General features: G+C 36.9%; 1 protein-coding gene across 1 annotated transcript in view; it reads right to left on the reverse strand.

Moving 5' to 3' along the window:
• Positions 1–210: 210 nt before the first annotated feature.
• Positions 211–19,821, reverse strand: part of LOC136266727 (fibulin-1-like) — a 43,498-nt gene continuing 23,887 nt past the window's right edge. Inside the window, exons 14-17 of the mRNA XM_066061748.1 lie at positions 17,736–17,858; positions 934–971; positions 820–874; positions 211–762 (exon numbers count right to left, since the gene is read on the reverse strand). Coding sequence (XP_065917820.1) covers positions 329–762; positions 820–874; positions 934–971; positions 17,736–17,858 — 650 coding nt within the window. The 3' untranslated portion in view covers positions 211–328. The remainder of the gene's footprint in view (positions 763–819; positions 875–933; positions 972–17,735; positions 17,859–19,821) is intronic.

Here is a 19,821-nt window from a genome sequence, read left to right on the forward strand (position 1 = left end):
CTTAAATCATAAAAATTTAACCAACAATGTTATAGAACAACTTTAAACAGGCCGTAGGACCAGGTGTCCTACAGACCTTCAGTACTTGTGCTGTAAAGTCTTAATAAATAAATAAATAATTGCCATTCCATATTACAACTTTTCTCAGCTCCAAGATTATCAGAGCTTAATTTTCTCCCCAACCTCTTAGAATTGCCTATAGGCATGGTGTCATAGTTACAAATGCAACTGCACAGCCATTATTATAATAATACATGTTTATTGTATAAAATATGCAATATCTTTACAGACACGGAATAAACAGCAACTTAACCCTGGAGTCAGTCAGTTAAGGGTCACCTCCAGGCTCTTCAGCAGTTGAGAGTCGTTCATATTTACTCTTGCTTTCTTTACGACGCATTAAAGACAAGCTGGTTGTACTAGTCTTTTTAACTTTAGGGACATCATACACATGATCATCTCCTGTTTGCATACTTTCATAAATGATGGCAGGAGTTTCATAGGGGCTAGCAGCAGGATTGTCATAAATGCCACTAGTGGGATGCTCAGGATTATCAAATATATTTTCCTGTGTAACAACTGCTGGTACAGCATAATGCATGTTCTGAATAACTTCATCATTTTGAAGCTCCATTTCAAGCTGGAAAGTTGTGTTATCAGCTGCATGAGCTGCTGCTGTAGCTAGTGTTGAAATGCTCCTACTCTTTCGTTGTTTTCTCATCACAATGATTATGATTATCACCAGAATCACCAAAACTACAACTATATGAAAACAAGTCAAATAATATTAACACAATAAGCACATTAAATAGCACTCACCAACAATACCTGAACTACCACCAGCTATTTGTATGACATTTAATCCACTGCCATCCTACAATAATTAGGATAGTTTGAATATACTAATAATAAATGCATGCATATGCTGTTTACCTGTCCAGATGAAGATGGAGCTCCTTTAATGACTATCACTATATGAATGATACACAAACAACAAAAGTATAAAGCAATCATTTCATGCACCAAAATAATCTTAAACAATTTCATATATACTAGACTGTGTAAAGGTGTCAAGTCAATAATCGATTTGTCAAAATATTGTCACCAATATTTATGAAAAAGCAAATGAAAAGGAAGTTAAGGACTAAACCTTGCTATGACACCAGCTGAATCTGATGATCTAGTCCACTCAAAAACAGGCAAGCTGTAAAAGAGGGTTTTCCTATAAAAGCCTGAATGAAATCAAAGGTGATGACCAAGAAATGGCTGCTATGATGTTAATGATTGATAATGCACAGCCATTAATAGCAATAACATCATTGCAGACATTTATTGGCTGCCACCATGATTTCACACCCGGGCTTTTAAATGCCCCACCTTTTTTTACAGCTTGACTGTCTGAGTGAATTTTATTTCTTTTATTTTTATAATACCTAAAGCCAGCCTTACTGCCTAGCTTTGGGATTTGCTGTTACCCCGCATTTCCTCTTGACTTCAAGCAAAGTGATGGTCATTGAAGGTACTGTAATGCACATTTGGTTTGACTATGTGTTCATATTTTTGTAATACTATAATAGAAAATGCAATTTTTTTGAGGATTTTAGTGCAACGCTCATAGAATGTTCTAGAATTTCCATTGTTAGATCCATGAAATTACTATCAAGTATATGTTCCTTCATTTATAAGGTATAAAGAAATAAAGTAAGCTGAACAGCCATGAAAGAAGTGGCTCATTGGTTATAGGTAGTTATGGGCACTAGGTGTGGAGGTCCATGGTTCAAACTCTGTACAACTTTCTTTGACATTTTTGTGCATTTTTTACCCTTAAGTTATTGTTCTATTAGAGTACCTTGGCCCTGAAATCCAACACTTGTTCAATTTTTTCTTTGTAGATCTGTAGCTGCTACTCTGATTTCTTTGAAACCACAAAAGGTTTGCATTCCAATAAGTAATCTATTTACACTTCAATGTTTAAGTTTTATCCATTTTGTTCCGTAGTTGTGACAGAAAATCAATCTTTTATGTAAGTAATCATCAAACTTGGTGCCTAAATACATTCTCTCTTTATACCAAATTTCAAGGTAACCATTAAAGGGTTTTCATTTATAGTGATTTTTGTAAAGTGTACAAAAAGAAGAATTTAATTCTAGCCCACATGAATGCCTTAAGAAACAAATTCAGCTGCTAATATCTCAGGAATGATTGGAGTGATTTCAATCAGATTTGGATTGTAACCTGCTCTACCTAGCGGACAGCTATAATGCAATAACAGTGCACTTTGGAGAAGGAGTCATGGAGCTATGCATGCCTGAAAATTGCATTTTCTTCCTGCCAATATTACACATGGTGAGGAGCATCAGCTTTATTGGCCACATGACACACTACTATGTGTCTTAATTGTTTAAAAGTGTAGGAATTTTATAAGCTATTAAGAATCATTATAATAAAAAGCTTTAAAAGGGGGGATCATCTCATGAAGTGCAAGCTTAGTTCCCATGTAAACCGGCAGGGATTAAATGTGCACTTCAGTGATGATTCTCTTGTTTATGCACCAATGATCCTACTAGCTTCTAATTTCCCTTGCACTTGTTAACCACTTTTGTAACACAATTGATCAGTCAACTTTTGGTGATATCATATCAAAGGAAAAATAGGGCTAGAGCCAGACATATAAGGCTATAATTATTTCCTTACTCCACATATAATAAAATTAAGATAGTACACAGACAGTGATATCAAGACACACGGTAGTGTGTCGTGCGGCCCAAGTAGCCGGCGCGCCACACCGTGAGTATATTTACAGGAAGAAAGTAAACGCGATTTTCACACCTTTGTAGCTCCGTGATTCCTTATCCGATTCAAATCAAAGTTGCTACAGAAATGCCGGCGAGATAGGGGAGTCCACATACCAAATTTGAAGAAAATCGCTCCAGCCATTTCCGAGATACGAGCGGCCAAAGTTTGGGTTTTTTTTCTTCGTTTTTTTCTTCTTCTTCTACTTCTTCTTCTTCTTCTTTTCGCACACTTTGCAAAATCCGCAATAAAACACGAATGCGTGCTTGGATCGGGCTGAAATTTGGCACACTTAAAGGGCTCATTAAGGCGAATCTCAGTACCAAGTTTGGTAGGAATCCGATGAACATTCACGGAGTTATGACCGATTATCTGCGTAAAATAAGGTCGAAGGTCTGTCACGCTCACAGGGTAAACCGCTTGAAGGAATGAGCTGAAAATTGCTATGTAGATGGAGTAACTATCGTAGGAGTGCCTTTTTGTGGTTTGAAAGGAATCCAGTTAAAGGCCATCGAGATATGACACAAAACCCAACCTATGTCACAATTACGCGATCGACTTTTATGAATAAAAAAACTATTAGTTTTCACGCCTACCAGCCAAACCGCTTAGAACAGTGAGCTGAAAATCGGTGTGTAGCTGGAATAATTATCATACAAAGTCCTTGCAGTAGTACAGAAGAATCGGATTACAAATCACTGAATTATGATTCCAAAGCTAACTACGTGTAGCATATGCGAGATCGAGATACTCTAATAGAACAGTCACCCTAATAAAGTATTCAGCTACGTTTATAACTTACTCCATTATAGAATTATATGGCATTGCAAGTTATTCTGTAGGGAGTTCAGCTACAAACAGTTAATCTTATAGACAATTCAGCTACAAGCAAGTCATCCTGTAGAGAGTTCAGCTACAAATATGTTGCTGTAGAGATTCAGAACATTATAAGTAACACTGAAGAGAATTCAACTATAAACAAGTCACCTTGTAGAGAGTTCAGCTACAACAAGTCACTCTGTAGAGAATTCAGCTACAAACAAGTCACTGCTTAAAGGGTTCAGCTACAAAAAAGCTACCTAGTAGAGAGTTCATCTAGATCAGCTACAAACAAGTTACTTTATGCAATGTTCAGCTACAAGTAAGTCACTCTGTAGAGAGTTCAGCTACAAACAAGTCACTCTGTAGTACAAACAAGTCACCGTGGAGAGAGAGTTCAGCAACCAATCAAAAAACCACCATGTAAAAGAGTTCAGCTATACAAACAAGATATAACTCTATAGAGAGATCAGGTAGAAACTTAACAGATCACACTGTAGAGAGTTCAGCTAGAAACAAGTCATCCAGACTGAGTAGAGAGATCAACTAGAAAACATCACCTTGTAGAGAGTTCAAATCACCCTGCAGATAGTTCAGCTACAAACAAATCACCCTATAGAGAGATCAGCTAGAAGAAGTCACCTTGTAAAGAGTTTAGCTACAAAGAAACTACCATGTAGAGAATTCAGCTATGAACAGATCATCCTGTCGAGAGTTCAGCTAGAAACAAGTCATCCTGTAGAGAGATCAACTAGAAGAAGTTACCTTGTAGAGAGTTCAGCTACAAAGAAACAACCATGTAGAAAGTTCAACTGCAAACAAAGCACCCTGTAGAGAGTTCAGCTACGAAAGGATCACCCTGTAGAGAGTTCAGCTAGAAACAAGTCATCCTGTAGAGAGATCAGCTAGAAGAAGCTACCTTGTAGAGAGTTCAGCTGCAAACAAACCATCATGTAGAGACTTCAGCTGCAAACAAAGCACCCTGTAGAGAGTTCAGCTACGAAAGGATCACCCTGTAGAGAGTTCAGCTAGAAACAAGTCATCCTGTAGAGAGATCAGCTAGAAGAAGCTACCTTGTAGAGAGTTCAGCTACAAAGAAACTACCATGTAGAGAGTTCAGCTGCAAACAAATCGAATTGTAGAGAGTTTAACTACCAACAAATCACCATGTAGACAGTTCAGCTAGAAACAAGTTATCCTGTAAAGAGATAAGCTAGAAGAGGTTACCTTGTAGAGTGTTCAGTTATGAACAAACCATCATGTAGAAAGTTCAGCTGCAAACGAATCACCCTGCAGAGAGTTCAGCTACGAGAAGATCACCCTATAGAGAGTTCAGCTAGAAGAAGTCACCTTGTAGAGAATTCATCTGCAGAGAAACCACCATGTAGATAGTTCAGCTGTAAACAAATCATCCTGTAGAGAGTTCAGCTACGAACAGATCACCCGGTAGAGTTCAGCTAGAAACAAGTCACCCTGTAGAGAGATCAGCTAGAAACAAGTCATCCTGTAGAGAGACCAGCTAGAACAAGTCACTTTGTATGTAGAAAGTTCAGCTACAAAAAAAAAATCACCCTGTAGAGAGGTCAGCTACAAACAAATCTCCCTGTACAGAGATCAGCTAGAAGAAGTTACCTTGTAGAGAGTTCAGCTACAAAGAAACCATCATGTAGAGAGTTCAGCTGCAAACAAATCACCTGTACAGAGTTCAGCTACAAACAAATCACCCTCTAGAAAGATCAGCTAAAAGTAGTCACCCTGTAGAGAGTTCAGTTACAAAGAAACCACCATGTAGAGAGTTAAGCTACAAACTAGTGACCTTCTAGAGACATCAGTTACCTTGTAGAGAGTTCAGCTACAAAGAAACCATCATGTAGAGTGTTCAGCTGCAAACAAATCACCTGTAGAGAGTTCAGCTACAAACAAATCTCCCTGTAGAAAGGTCAGCTAGAAGAAGTCACCTTGTAGAGAGTTCAGCTACAAAGAACCATCATGTAGAGAGTTCAGTTGCAAACAAATCACCTGTAGAGAGTTCAGCTACAAACAAATCTCCCTGTAGAGAGATCAGCTAGGAGAAGTTTCGTTCAGCTACAAACAAATCACCCTGTAGAAAGATCAGCTAGAAGAAGTTACCTTGTGGAGAGTTCAGCTACAAAGAAACCATCATGTAGAGAGTTCAGCTTCAAACAAATCACCTGTAGAGAGTTCAGCTACAAACAAATCTCTCTGTAGAGAGATCAGCTAGAAGAAATTACCTTGTAGAGAGTTCAGCTACAAAGAAACCATCATGTAGAGAGTTCAGCTGCAAACAAATCACCTGTAGAGAGTTCAGCTACAAACAAATCTCCCTGTAGAAAGGTCAGCTAGAAGAAGTCACCTTGTAGAGAGTTCAGCTACAAAGAACCATCATGTAGAGAGTTCAGCTACAAACAAATCTCCCTGTAGAGAGATCAGCTAGGAGAAGTTTCGTTCAGCTACAAACAAATCACCCTGTAGAAAGATCAGCTAGAAGAAGTCACCTTGTAGAGAGTTCAGCTACAAAGAACCATCATGTAGAGAGTTCAGCTGCAAACAAATCACCTGTATAGAGTTCAGCTACAAACAAATCTCTCTGTAGAGAGATCAGCTAGAAGAAGTTACCTTGTAGAGAGTTCAGCTACAAAGAAACCATCATGTAGAGAGTTCAGCTGCAAACAAATCGCCTGTAGAGAGTTCAGCTACAAACAAATCTCTCTGTAGAGAGATCAGCTAGAAGAAGTTACCTTGTAGAGAGTTCAGCTACAAAGAAACCATCATGTAGAGAGTTCAGCTGCAAACAAATCACCTGTATAGAGTTCAGCTACAAACAAATCTCTCTGTAGAGAGATCAGCTAGAAGAAGTTACCTTGTAGAGAGTTCAGCTACAAAGAAACCATCATGTAGAGAGTTCAGCTGCAAACAAATCGCCTGTAGAGAGTTCAGCTACAAACAAATCTCTCTGTAGAGAGATCAGCTAGAAGAAGTTACCTTGTAGAGAGTTCAGCTACAAAGAAACCATCATGTAGAGAGTTCAGCTGCAAACAAATCGCCTGTAGAGAGTTCAGCTACAAACAAATCTCTCTGTAGAGAGATCAGCTAGAAGAAGTTACCTTGTAGAGAGTTCAGCTACAAAGAAACCACCATGTAAAGAGTTCAGCTTCAAACAAATCACCTGTAGAGAGTTCAGCTACAAACAAATCTCCCTGTAGAAAGGTCAGCTAGAAGAAGTCACCTTGTAGTGAGTTCAGCTACAAAGAACCATCATGTAGAGAGTTCAGCTGCAAACAAATTACCTGTATAGAGTTCAGCTACAAACAAATCTCCCTGTAGAAAGATCAGCTAGAAAAAGTTTCCTTGTGGAGAGTTCAGCAACAAAGAAACCATCATGTAAAGAGTTCAGCTGCAAACAAATCACCTGTAGAGAGTTCAGCTACAAACAAATCACCCTGTAGAGAGATCAGCTAGAAGAAATTACCTTGTAGAGAGTTCAGTTACAAAGAAACCACCATGTAGAGAGTTCAGCTGCAAAGAAATTACCCTGTAGAAAATTCAGCCACAAACAAATTGCCCTGTAGAAAGATCAGTTAGAAGAAGTTACCTTGTAGAGAGTTCAGCTACAAAGAAACCGTTCTGTAAAGAGCTCAGCTGCAAACAAATCACCTGCACAGAATTCAGCTACAAACAAACCACCCTGTAGAGAGATCAGCTAGAAGAAGTTACTTGTATATTGTTCAGCTACAAATAATTCACCCTATAGAGAGAGCAGCAAGAAGAAGTCACTTTGTAGAGTGTTCAGTTACAAAGAAACCAACATGGAGAGTTCTGTAATAAATATATGTATTATATATATAATTTGTACATTTACTGATAAAATCAGAAATATTTAAAGTACATCTGCTTCATCTTTCCTTCTTCCTGTGGAAAAGAAAAAAAGACAGGTTAAAAAAGTCCCAAAGCCGGCTTATGGCCGGATAGGCCGGCTTCGGGGTATACAAATACAAAAAGAAGTGAAATCTAATCCAAAACAGCCAGCTGTAAAAAAAGTGTGCGGCCCTCAAAAAGGCTATGGTGAAAAAAAATGTGAAATCCAAGGTGGCGGCCAAGAAATGGCTGTGATGGTAGGTTAATGGTAAAAATTTTAATAACAGCAATTTAGATGAATTTTTTGCCAAGACCAAGCGGCACAAAAATTCACCTGAATTGTTGTTATTAAAATTTTTACCATTAACTTACCATCACAGCCATTTCTTGGCCGCTACCTTGGATTTCATATCTTTTTTCACCATAGCCTTTTTGAGGGCCGCACACTTTTTTTACAGCTGGCTGTTTTGGATTAGATTATTGTAGCTAGTTAGAATAACTACACATAACACAGCAATGGCGGATCCACGATGGGAAATTTGGGGAAAATGCCCCCCCCCCACCTTGTGGAGGAGCCATACTGCTGATGAAATACTAAACTTTATTCCAGGCCAAGATCAACTTATAAAACTCACGAAAATACACACATTTTACTTGTAATTCACCTGAAACTAAGCAAAATAAAGTTGACTAACTATGAAATTGTCACCCAGCACCTCTGTGTGTACTAAGCGCCTCTAAAATAATTATCGTGTTGCTGTTGTTTAAGACATTCAGAGCCTTTTAAACAGTTTTAAAGACTTGACAACCATCTGCAAAGGCCAAAATGGTAAAAATCAACTGTAAGATACTACTAAGAGATGTATTATTTACTGCTTCAAAAATGCAGCAACTAACAAGAGGATCTGGCTCACCCTAACCACCTACAACTTACCTGTTTGTGTTCCTCCCCTTGCCAGGTCCTGGATCCACCCCTGTACAGATACGCATGAAGCAGATGACACATATAGATGGTATATATAGCAAATTACGACAATACTAAATGAGCATGCAACTAAGTGAGCCTGTATGTGTACCAATAGCTGTAAGCAGCAACATACTAAGCAGAGATGAGTACAAAGGAGTGTGCAAATATAGCATGAGTATAAAGGAGTGTGTAAATATAGCATGAATGTATACAGCAGGTCTACCAATGGTTGTATACAAGCGTCAGCTACCTGTATGCAGCAACAACTGTACACACGCATCAGTGAGCATTAAGTGAGTCTGCAAATAGAAACAGCAATTGCTATGCACTGTTTTGTGTAAGCATGTAAGCAGAACATAAACATAAGTACATAAGCAGCAGCAACAGTTGTATTCAGAATTTGAATACAGCAAAGTACTATACATACAGACATTGGTAAGCACGATTAAACTTACAAATGGAGCTAAAGAGGTTACATATGTAGTATAACAGCCTGCATAGCTTTATACCCACTGATGGAAGTACTAGGACATTCACCTTTCTAGAACGTGGTGTGTTATGTGGTGACCTAAGTGAATGCTATGACCTAAGGGTGCGCTATGACCTAAGCATGTGCAGTAATGTTGAAATGGTTTCAAGCGTTATGTAATTGACAAATTGGTTTAACAGGTTTGGGTAGCAATTATGTGTAAGTTCTTATTATACCTACATCTGCAGCATGCATGTTAACTTCAATTTATTGTGATGCAATAAATTATATCTTTCATAAGTCAGCAAAAAGAAATGGGCCACATAGGAGGATATAAAGGTAGGTCCATTATGTGTTCATTGCGGTATGACTAATAGCACCAGTACGTACTTCGGTATGCCTAAGGACATCTATAATTAAAAGACTCTTGAAAATACCAGATACACAAAGCTTTGTAAATTGTTTGGTACCATACCAATGGTCCAGAAAGTGGGAATCAAGATTGAGTAACAAAATTTTGACGTATATTTCAGTTTGGTATTAACTACTGTGTGAAATAATTAATTACTTTTGGTGCATTGTACAAATGGTTAAAACAACTGTCCTATATACCAACTCCTAATATAAACCTATTCCAGAAAGTCAAAACATAACTGTTGCCAATGCATGCTTATCAGGTTTTTTTCTTAAATAGAAAAACATTTGGTAACTGTACTATATACGTCTCTTGGGAGGCTGTTCCAATCATTGACCACTCTTTGAGAAGAGCTTTATTTCTTGACTGTACTGTGTATATAGTTTAAATACATTGTTTCTTATAGATATACAGTTATTAGGGACGCATCGATTTTGGTGCAATTTTTGTGAAGTGGACATAAAAATTGCACAAAAGATCGAGATACTCTAATAGAACAGTCAGACTTGCTAAAATATCAACAATGCATAGCTAATTGTTACAGGAACAACAAGTGACAATCAAGATACCCTAATAAAACAGTCACACATGTTAAGCAATATTAGCTAGCTAGGAGAAAGTGCTGATTGAGATACTCTAATAGAACAGTCACTTTAAGGCGAAACTGTAGCTTTGCACTTGGAAATATTCAATTAACAAAGATCAGTGCTGAGCAAAATTTATAATTCTTGAGCAAAATATGGAGCATAATAGATGAAAAATAAAATAATTGCTGGAAAGAAAAATAGGTGAAAAAAAAAGCAAAATAGACTGGTCCCTAACAGTTATTGATAGCTAGGGATCTGCCTATTATGTTCAAAATTTTATTTAATATGCTATGCTTCACTGTTCAAAATTTTTACCTATTAGGCCACATAAACTTAATTATTAGTTTCTCATCCCCGCCCACACCAATATTATCATAGCCTCATCAGAATAACTTATTAATCACGTGATTGTAGACGTGATCCAAAACCACAAACTACATGTGTCTATTGTTAGAAATAAATGGTGTTCGTAGTTGTACAGATTAAGTGTCAAGGAAAAGTGTTAAAACCTTGGTATGAGTGCTCATTTGCAGAGTCATCAAAGATAGCAGATTTGTATACTCATTATTCTACTGGGCAGCTTGACGATAGTGATCCCCTTGACAGATGATATATTGATGCAGTTGTTAAATGCCGGTCAGGCTAAAGTAAAAGTGACCTTATTCGCGTCTCATGCGATACAAGCATCGGAGAAGTGGCTCGTACTATTGGAAGTTACATTGGATTTAATTTACAAGTAGAGCAAGAACCTCATCAACATACTTCAAACACGGTGAGTACTTTTGATTTATTAATGCAAAGTGCATGTAATAAGACAGCTTTACCCCCTAAGTGGAATGCTATAAATTCAAAGACCCAGTTAAAAAATGATATAGTAGTCTGGCTTTCAAAAAGTGAACTGGGTTGGGAGCCATCTTTATACTTAGCTAAGCAGTTGGGCACTACTTTTGTGAATGTGCTGAGTGATGCCTTGTGGTGTATTGATGGAAATGAAAAGACTTTTAGTGACCATTCACTTTCAATTCCTAGTCAATTTCATTGTTTTCAGGGGTATCGAAAGCCTGAGAAGCACAAGCACAAAAAAGTTGATGCAGACAGTTTAGATTGTGGAATTTTAAGTGACTTGCAGGTAACTTGTACATGAAATCTCAATGTTGGAGTGCTATCAGAGAAGCAGTTTGTTTGTTATTTGAAAATATCAGAAAATATGCTGAGTATTTGGATAGTCAGAATAAGTCAATGAAATTAAGACATTCTCAGTTGGAATCTACCAGTGATGTGGATGTTTTTTGTATCTTAAATGCATCCACTGCAAGTCCTGGTAGTAATCACTATAATGTTCTTCACATATAAAAAGATAGAAAATAGTAACATGTTTGAGCCTATTTTTACCAATGAGTATGCACCATCTAATCCTAGGAGAAGATATGATTACATCAAACCTTTAACTGTTCCAAAAAGGTATGTCTACACTGGGAGTACAAACCATTTAGCATTCCTGTGGAAATTTCTAATTGATGCAACAGAAAGTGAAGTACTTGAATGCAGTATCAAATGTTGAGATAGACTTATACGGTTGACTTTACTCTGTATCATTCAAGAGCAATGCGGTATATGAATCTGTTAACATCTTTAGGAAATTGACAAGTTCTAAGCCAGCTTTTCTTAGAGAAGTTTATCACAGGCTGACAAGGGATCAATCTTGTAGTACCAATGCAGTGGAAAAGGCAGTTGATGAAAGAGTTAGACAAATGGTAGAGTTGAAGATCCTGATTTTATATTTGATCTATGTGCAGAGAATGAAGGACAGCAAGAAAAGTATAGATGTTTTCTAGAACAATGTAAGAAGTTCATAGACAGTAAAGTGGAGACAGCAGTTGATGATTGTCGTCATGATGTAATTACAGACAATGATGTAGTGACACATTTAGCAATAGCCATGAGTGTGTGTGATCTGCACAAACAAGTAGCCGAGTCTTGTCCAGGAGAAGTTGATATACCATCTGTGCAATGGCTTCGCTTGCAGTTTTGGCCAAGGAGAGCAAATATTGCCTTTGCTAAGTGCCAGAAAGGTTCACTGAACTTGAAATTCATGATACAAGCAAGACAATTTAGAAAATGTCATGTTGACTCACATTATGCATCAGCTCTGTTCCGCTATTTGAAGGAATTTGCCATAGTTTATTCAGAACATACCACCCTTGTAAGCATGGATGACAAACATACTATTAAGGCTGGTGAACTTCACTACCCTGTGGCCGGAGTGGAAAGAGGAAAACAAGTATTAGTAAGTCTAATTAGAAAGTTAGTAGTTGCTGATCATTATTTTACTAAGTTTTCAATGACCCCAGGTGTGAATTTCATTATTGACATTCCTACAAGTATTGACGGATCATTTTATTCTGGAAGAGTTTTTATAGGCTTGAAAGAAAATAAATTTCAACCATCTTCTCCAATGCGACATATTACAGAGCTGAATAATGTACTAGATTCAGCTGATTTACCTATACTTCTACTTATACTGATGGGGGACCAGACCACCGCCTTACATATGCATCTGTCAGATATCTTTAATCAAGAGTACATAATATATATATATTTAGGATATATATTATGAACTCTTGCTTTAATTGATTTGTTTCTTGCTCAAGATCTAGATTTTTTTGTGTGCTCTAAGAACTCCACCATATCATAGTTGGAAAAACCCTGCACAGAGAATTATGTCAATTCTCAACATTGGACTACAGTCTGTTGGTATCATGCATAAGGAAACCTGTAACTTTGAGGAAACCTTAAAGAACTGTAATAGTTCGATCTGTGTGAGATAACAATCCTGCAATAGAAAAAGAGGTACTTGATTGTGTAGAACCTACAAAAGCTTTGTTATATGCGATACTTACAAATTCTCCTTCTTCCCCAGAACGATACCAGAATTAAACAGTCTCCAAATCAATAACATTAATAACCTATCCGATCCCTTGCAGATTTAAACTTGTATTAACTAATAACTAACTAAACTTTTGTATTAGCATTTTACCCCTTTAGGGGCTTTGCTAATTAATAAAATGAAATGGTATTTTTACAAGACTTCATCTAAAGAATCACAAGTTCAGCATATTTAAAGCAGCTACTAAAGAGAATATAATCAAAACACAGGAACTACTACATATGGTTGATAAAACCATTCCACTTGAGTGTTCTAAGAAAGCAGAACTAGAAAAAAAGATGGCATTCCAGGAATTTGTTCAAAGCTATTGCAAGGTGCATCACTACATGTTTAGTATCAAGAAATGCAACCAATCTTCTAAATTATCTTCTGAATTGTGTCAAAGTATTCACCTGATCCAACACCTGATCAAAGTGGTAAACATTACAAGGAATTTAACCAGTTATATGACAAAGTGGATACAACAGAAAAATATCATCCATCTCTTGGAAATACCCCCCAAAGCCTCTCTACCATACCTATCCCTACTTCAGCTCAAAATGCAAAAAATACAGGTACAGTTATTCAGTACCAAGAATGTGATATGTGGAGGCTTATTTACACTAAGCATGTTCTAAGTGGCAAAGAAAAATCTGCATTACAAAATATACTTGAGAATGTCCAATATTCATTTGGTTCCATCTTGCAGGATATTGAACATGGATCAGACTCTGTTCTTACCAAGGTTTATGTACATGAGAACTTAACATGCATGTGAGTCACCTATGGAAATCCCCTATTATGGTACAAGTCATGAGCCAGTTTGCTTTTATTGTGGACAAGAAAGTGAGTTATAGAACGTACCAGACAAAATTAATATTCTATTTGTAAGTCGTGTCTTGATAGCAACAAACCAACAGTTAATAAGAGGAAACGAAAGACAGTGGCTATAGTTTCTGCTCCAAAGAAAACAAAGTAATTTTGTATTAAAGTTTTTAACTTTTAAATAGATTTGTATACTTACTACTTTGTCTGTATATGTAGCATAGAAAATATTGAAATAAAAAACAAACTATACATATATATAACTTCAACACCTAATTGAAGTACATAGCAGAGGATAGTGCTGTTTCTTCCTACACAAATTCACAAGTAATTTAAAATATATTTACAGTATAAGATATTTGATTACAAAAAAAAACTTCCTTCCCTCATCAAAATTTTGCAGACAGGTGGATGAGAAAAATAATTAAGTTTATGTGGCCTTATGCTCAAATTATGCTCAAGCTTTATGCCCAATTTCCCATGTTTCGCTAATAAATTTGTAGTTATGAACACATAATAAGTGGCTGAGGCACATCTTTGCTCTTCAAAATGCATGTGACAGAAAAGATCGATATACTCTAATAGAACAGTCAGCTGCCTGATTGTTCTATTAGAGTTGTTGACTGTTCTATTAGAGTATATTGATCTTTTTTATTTTGACTATCAAGGATTTGTAGTATGGCTCAAATATATTTTTCCTATTATGCTAGTATCATGCTCAATGCTTTCAGGCACCTATTATGCTCATAACCATGCCAGCATAATTGGTGGGTCCCTATATTGATAGAAAAAAATTCTCAGAGGGGCATCCATTATCATGTCCATTCTGTGTCTTCTATATAACAAACTTGGTAGAGTAAGAGTGCTAACTCTTTCACTATAAATTATGGGGCCTTATTGAGTTGCAAAACTAGTCATGTTGCTTGTCTCTGTACCGCTAACAGATGTAAATCACCCAACTGGTAAGGGTTCCAAATCACTGAGGCATAGTCTAGGTGAGGAACTAGGTGAGGAGTCTAGGTCACTCAAATAATCTCTTTAAAACTCCAGCATTAGCCTTATGAACAATATTTGAGATATGTTTGTGAAACTTTAAATAAATCAGGTGTAAAGAATTGAAAACACCTAATCTTTTTCCGCATTATGTCCGTGTGATAGGAACAACACTGTCTCCAGTAGTCATTATATAATTGTGTCAGGGGAGTGCCCTGTAGACACATATAACAAAGCATTTCAGAAAACTAAAGAACAACTGCCATCCCCCACCCCAATAATGGTTTGGCAATGGAAAATTACCAGCCAATATTGTCATACTTAATTGAATATGTAAGGAAATAATGTCCTTTCAAAGTGTAACAGAGTTTAGCGTGGTATTAGACTAAGAGGAAGACCAGACAGAATGGTATTGGCATGTCTTTAAGTTAAAAATAACTGGTGACCACAAGCCATGCCTAAGATAAACTCTGAGGTTAACAGTTTACCAACCTACCCTTGTTAGTCAGCTGTTCTGCAGCAGTAAAAGTACTTATGACCTGTTAGCCATTAGTAACTTTTACACTTGCGCATCCAGCTTAAATTTTATATTAGAATGAACAAGATATTTGTGTATCTCTTAACACAGTTAGTGATAGTGACATTGTAAGCTTAGTGGTAGGGTTTCAGTCCATATTAAGTTGTGATCAGGGCCACCGACGGGGGGGGGGGGGGGGGGGGCAACTGGGGAATTTTGCCCTGGGCCCCACTTTGTAAGGGATCTCCAGGGGCCTCATACAGTAGTAGCTACCCCAAAGCTACTTATCCACACATAGCTACAATAAAACAAACTTACAACAGTATAAATCTTCCCTGTAGACTCAAAGATACATATGAAGCCTCAGTGTAACAGATACCATCCAAACTCTGCTCATTGAGATCCATAGCAATCCAGTGCAGCAGTGGCAGCAAACCAAAACTCATGATATATCTTATAAGTCGACTACATAGACAGTGTGACTTCTACATATTAAGATCGAGATACTCTAATAGAACAGTCACCCTATTACAGCAGTCAGGCAAATATTCAGCCACAGTAACTGTTAAAAAATCAGTGTGGCATAGAGTACAAAAATTTCCTACAGTAGGTGGTATGTATTTGGCAGAAAGCTTGTGCCCTAATACAGCTAGCAATTCCCCTAATACAACAATTCAATAAAATTATAATTATACTGTGATAAATTATAATATAAAATCATATTTAATCTCAGAGAGCCTAATTTTCAAAATTTCCTGGGGGGATTCCCTGGCTTGGCATGCTTCGCATATGTCAATATGCTTATCAGTTAGTAGCCTTTAGTTGTAGTCAGTTTGTTCTTGTAAAATCATTGTCATATTCAATCTCAGAGAGTCTAATTTTCAAAATTTCCTGGGGGGTGGAGGGGGGGCATGCCCCAAGATTCCCCTAGGTTTGTGCATGCTTGCATGCAAAAACTGTCAATACGCTTGTCAGTTAGTAGCTTGTAGTCTATTAATTAGTTAGCTAAGCATGTTCTTGTAAAATGGCTCTCACATTCAATCGCAGAGAGTCTAAGTTTCAAAATTTTCCTGGGGGGCATGCTGCCTAGGTTGGCATGCAACTGTCAATAAGCTTATAATTATCAGTTAGTAGTTTGTAGTCTAGTTGCTAGTTAGCTAAGCTTGTTCTAGTAAAATTGCTCTGATATTCAATCTCAGAGTGTCTAATTTTCAAAAATTTCCTGGGGGCATGCCCCTAGCTTGGTTTGCATGCTAAAAACTATTAATAAGCTTATCAGTTAATAGCTAGTTTGCTTTAGTTGTAGTCTAGTAGTTACTTGGCTGAGCTTGTTCTTGTAATGTACTTGTGCTGGTTTTTGTTTATTTAAAATTGGGGCCCCACATTCTAAATTTGCCCTGGGCCCCCTAAATCATGTTGGAGGCCCTGGTTGTGATTATGTACCTACAGTACTTCATAATAATCAAGGCACATTCAATTCACAAAATCCTTATGACTGCTTTCTGACAAAAGCCCCTGTAACAGAATTTATTCCACAGAAGCCCTCTTCCTTATACGTAACCAATACCCTTCTAAAATGCTGTTCTGTCACAGTCTGTGAGTGCATAGATATTAGAGCCTACATAGGCTCTAATATCTATGGTTGGTGGTTGAGTAGTAACCAGTTCTACAGTATATTGGTGACCTCATTACTTGGACCAAACAGCTGAGATGGTAGAAGGCATGTAGGAAACGAGAAATCACAAAAAAAATTAAAATATCAAGGCAAATTTCTTCAACTTTCACACTGTCCTGACTGTGTCAGCATATGTATGAAAAATCTGCACACCGAGTATTATTAACACTGACATGTTATGCTGTGCCTGAGCTTCATTGCAATTCTAACATCTTAAAGCATGTCCCAATATGTAAAACGTCTTGCAAGTTTAGCTTACGGTATAGCCAGAAATTTTTGAGGGATGACACTTTTGCGAAATTGTGTAAAGTATGATTTTTGCAATTTTTTAATTCATGAAAGCTTGGAAAATGTTTCACTTAGGTAATAGTTATGTGCATGCAACCTCAAACATTTCATGATTATATGTTTCATTACTCATCAAATTTGTGAAAGTTTTGACCCTCGGACATTTTTGGCAATACAGTAAGGAATAACAACATAGCATCACCTTTCAATATGTGGAAACACAGCTTCTCAGTCACCTCTGATGCATATAGTCAGGCAATATACCAATCAGTACAGAAGTGTTAAATACAGTCTGTTTTTGTAAGAACTGACATATATAGTGTACCTGAGTGCGATAATTGTAATCCAACTTGTGTTGCAGGTTTTATACCTAGGAAAGGCCAGCTAATTAATTTCCATCACTCTTTTTTAAAGTAAAATTTTATTACTAAATAAGATACTGGTACTCTGTGTATGCTAGTTTAGCTACCTCATCTACCCCTAGTACAGTGACAGAATTATAAGCAGCATAGATATTCAAACCTTTAAGAAGAGTTCTTTGAGTTGCATTAACTTAGTATAGCATTTTAATAAAAGTTTGCTTACCACTACAGCTGTGCCTATCATCAGTCAACTCATATCCATCCCAACAGGAACACTGATAAGATCCATCAGTGTTATCACATGTTTGTGAACATCCTCCATTATCAGTTTGACATTCATTGATATCTGAATCACAACAGTAACTATTAGCCACACACAATGTATCACACATACCAATACAACTGGAGGAATCATTTATAAGAACATATCCATCATGACAAGCTACCAGGAGAATCTCTCTATATACAGTGGAACCTCACTTAGTGGCCATGCACCTCATTATAGCGGCCAGGTCCAGCAAGTCAAAAATTATATTACATTAATTTAATTTTCATTAATAGGGCCACCATATTATAAAGGCCAGTGGCCACACATACTACAGGACCAAACTGGTAAAACTAATACAATGTTCCTTCAATAAAGAGGCCAGCTGAACAAGCAGTCAAGATATCACTGCAAAAGTTGCTGCTCTTAAGTGCATTTGTTAACTACTGAAAGCTGTACCAATTATTCTGGCAGTATACTTCATGCTTTTCCAACCATTATATCTCAAGTAATGCTGGAATAATTGGTACAGTGTATGTATGTTCCTACCTTTCTCTGTGATAAACTCTATACACAGTATGTTTAGATCAATTGTAAATTGCTGTTACAGCAACTAGGTACTTGCTGGCCATGGTTTGCTGAAAGCCTTGATAGTAAGGCCATTTTGTTTTACGGCCACATTAATGAGGTAATTCAGTAATAGGGCCACCTCAATAATAGGGCCACTTATCATAGTTCCCATAGGTGGCAATATTAATGAGGTTTCACTGTATTATTATTTGGTTTCAAAGTTCTAAAACACTATGCTATTATTTTAATAGCAAAGGGATGGTCTTTTAATTACAGATAGCCATGTAAAGCAATGATAAGTCTAAATGAAGTCAATGCTTTAAGCAAAGAACACATAGTAAAGTGGGTCAACACAAAAATTAATGAAGAATGGTAGTACATACTAAATTCACTGGAACTCCTGTATAGCCAGTTTTTTTTCTTGTTAATAACTCTTGTTACATGGACCAGCTGCCCAAAGATTTAGTAGGGTAGTGAAGCCTTTTAAACAATTGAAATAATAGTCAAAAAAAGTGCTTTGATACAGGCAAGAATAAGTGAGTTATGAGGTTTTAAAAATATCCCATACGCATGATATTATAGCTGTATATACAATGTGCATGACACCACACCTGTATGTATACAGGCACAGATATATATTAATGTTGATGCTACTGCTGCATGAGGCTGCTTGCTGTTGTCCATTGTTTGCTGCGATGTTACCCAGTTAGGTGTGTGTGTGTGTGTGTGTGTGTGTGTGTGTGTGTGTGTGTGTGTGTGTGTGTGTGTGTGTGTGTTATTTGCTGCTATTGCAGGATTACAATGAGAGAATGAAAGAACTTCTATACCAATGCAGCTGCATGGAAACCTAGCTACAGTTATGTGTGTGGCTTTTGCTGCTTTTGCAGGATTAACAACGAGAGAATGAAAGAACTTCTGTACCTTTGCAGCTACACAGCAACCTAACTGTAGTTATGCGTATGTGTTAGGCCACATAAACTTAATTATTAGTTTCTCATCCCCACCCACATGGCCATTTTTCTTACCTCATTAAGGAATTTTTACACCACTGGTGACTGAGTGCAGCTATCCAGCACCTTCTAAAGTTGCTACCTTGCTAGAGCAGTCTAAGAAAACTGCATTCTGAGTCATTTTAGCTAGCTAATTCAGCTATCTATAGTCAGTAAAAATAAAATAAAAATCTTCCCTCCCGCACTGCTACTTTGAGTACTGGAGGATGAGAAACTAATAATTAAGTTATTATTATTATATTATTTAATGTACAAACTCAATCAAAGAGTATAATTGTACATATTACATAATTTACTTAAATTTATATGATTATTAAATAAATCAAGTGTTGAGGCTTGGACAATGTGATCATCAAGTTCGTTTCATAATTTAATAGTGAAAGGAAAGGAGTTCTTATAGGCATCTACTCTTGTTGGTAGCTGTAAGAATCTTAGATGGTGTCCTCTAGTTATGATGGTACTTG

Source organism: Dysidea avara, chromosome 9 (assembly GCF_963678975.1).
Source record: "Dysidea avara chromosome 9, odDysAvar1.4, whole genome shotgun sequence".
Classification (NCBI taxonomy): domain Eukaryota; kingdom Metazoa; phylum Porifera; class Demospongiae; order Dictyoceratida; family Dysideidae; genus Dysidea; species Dysidea avara.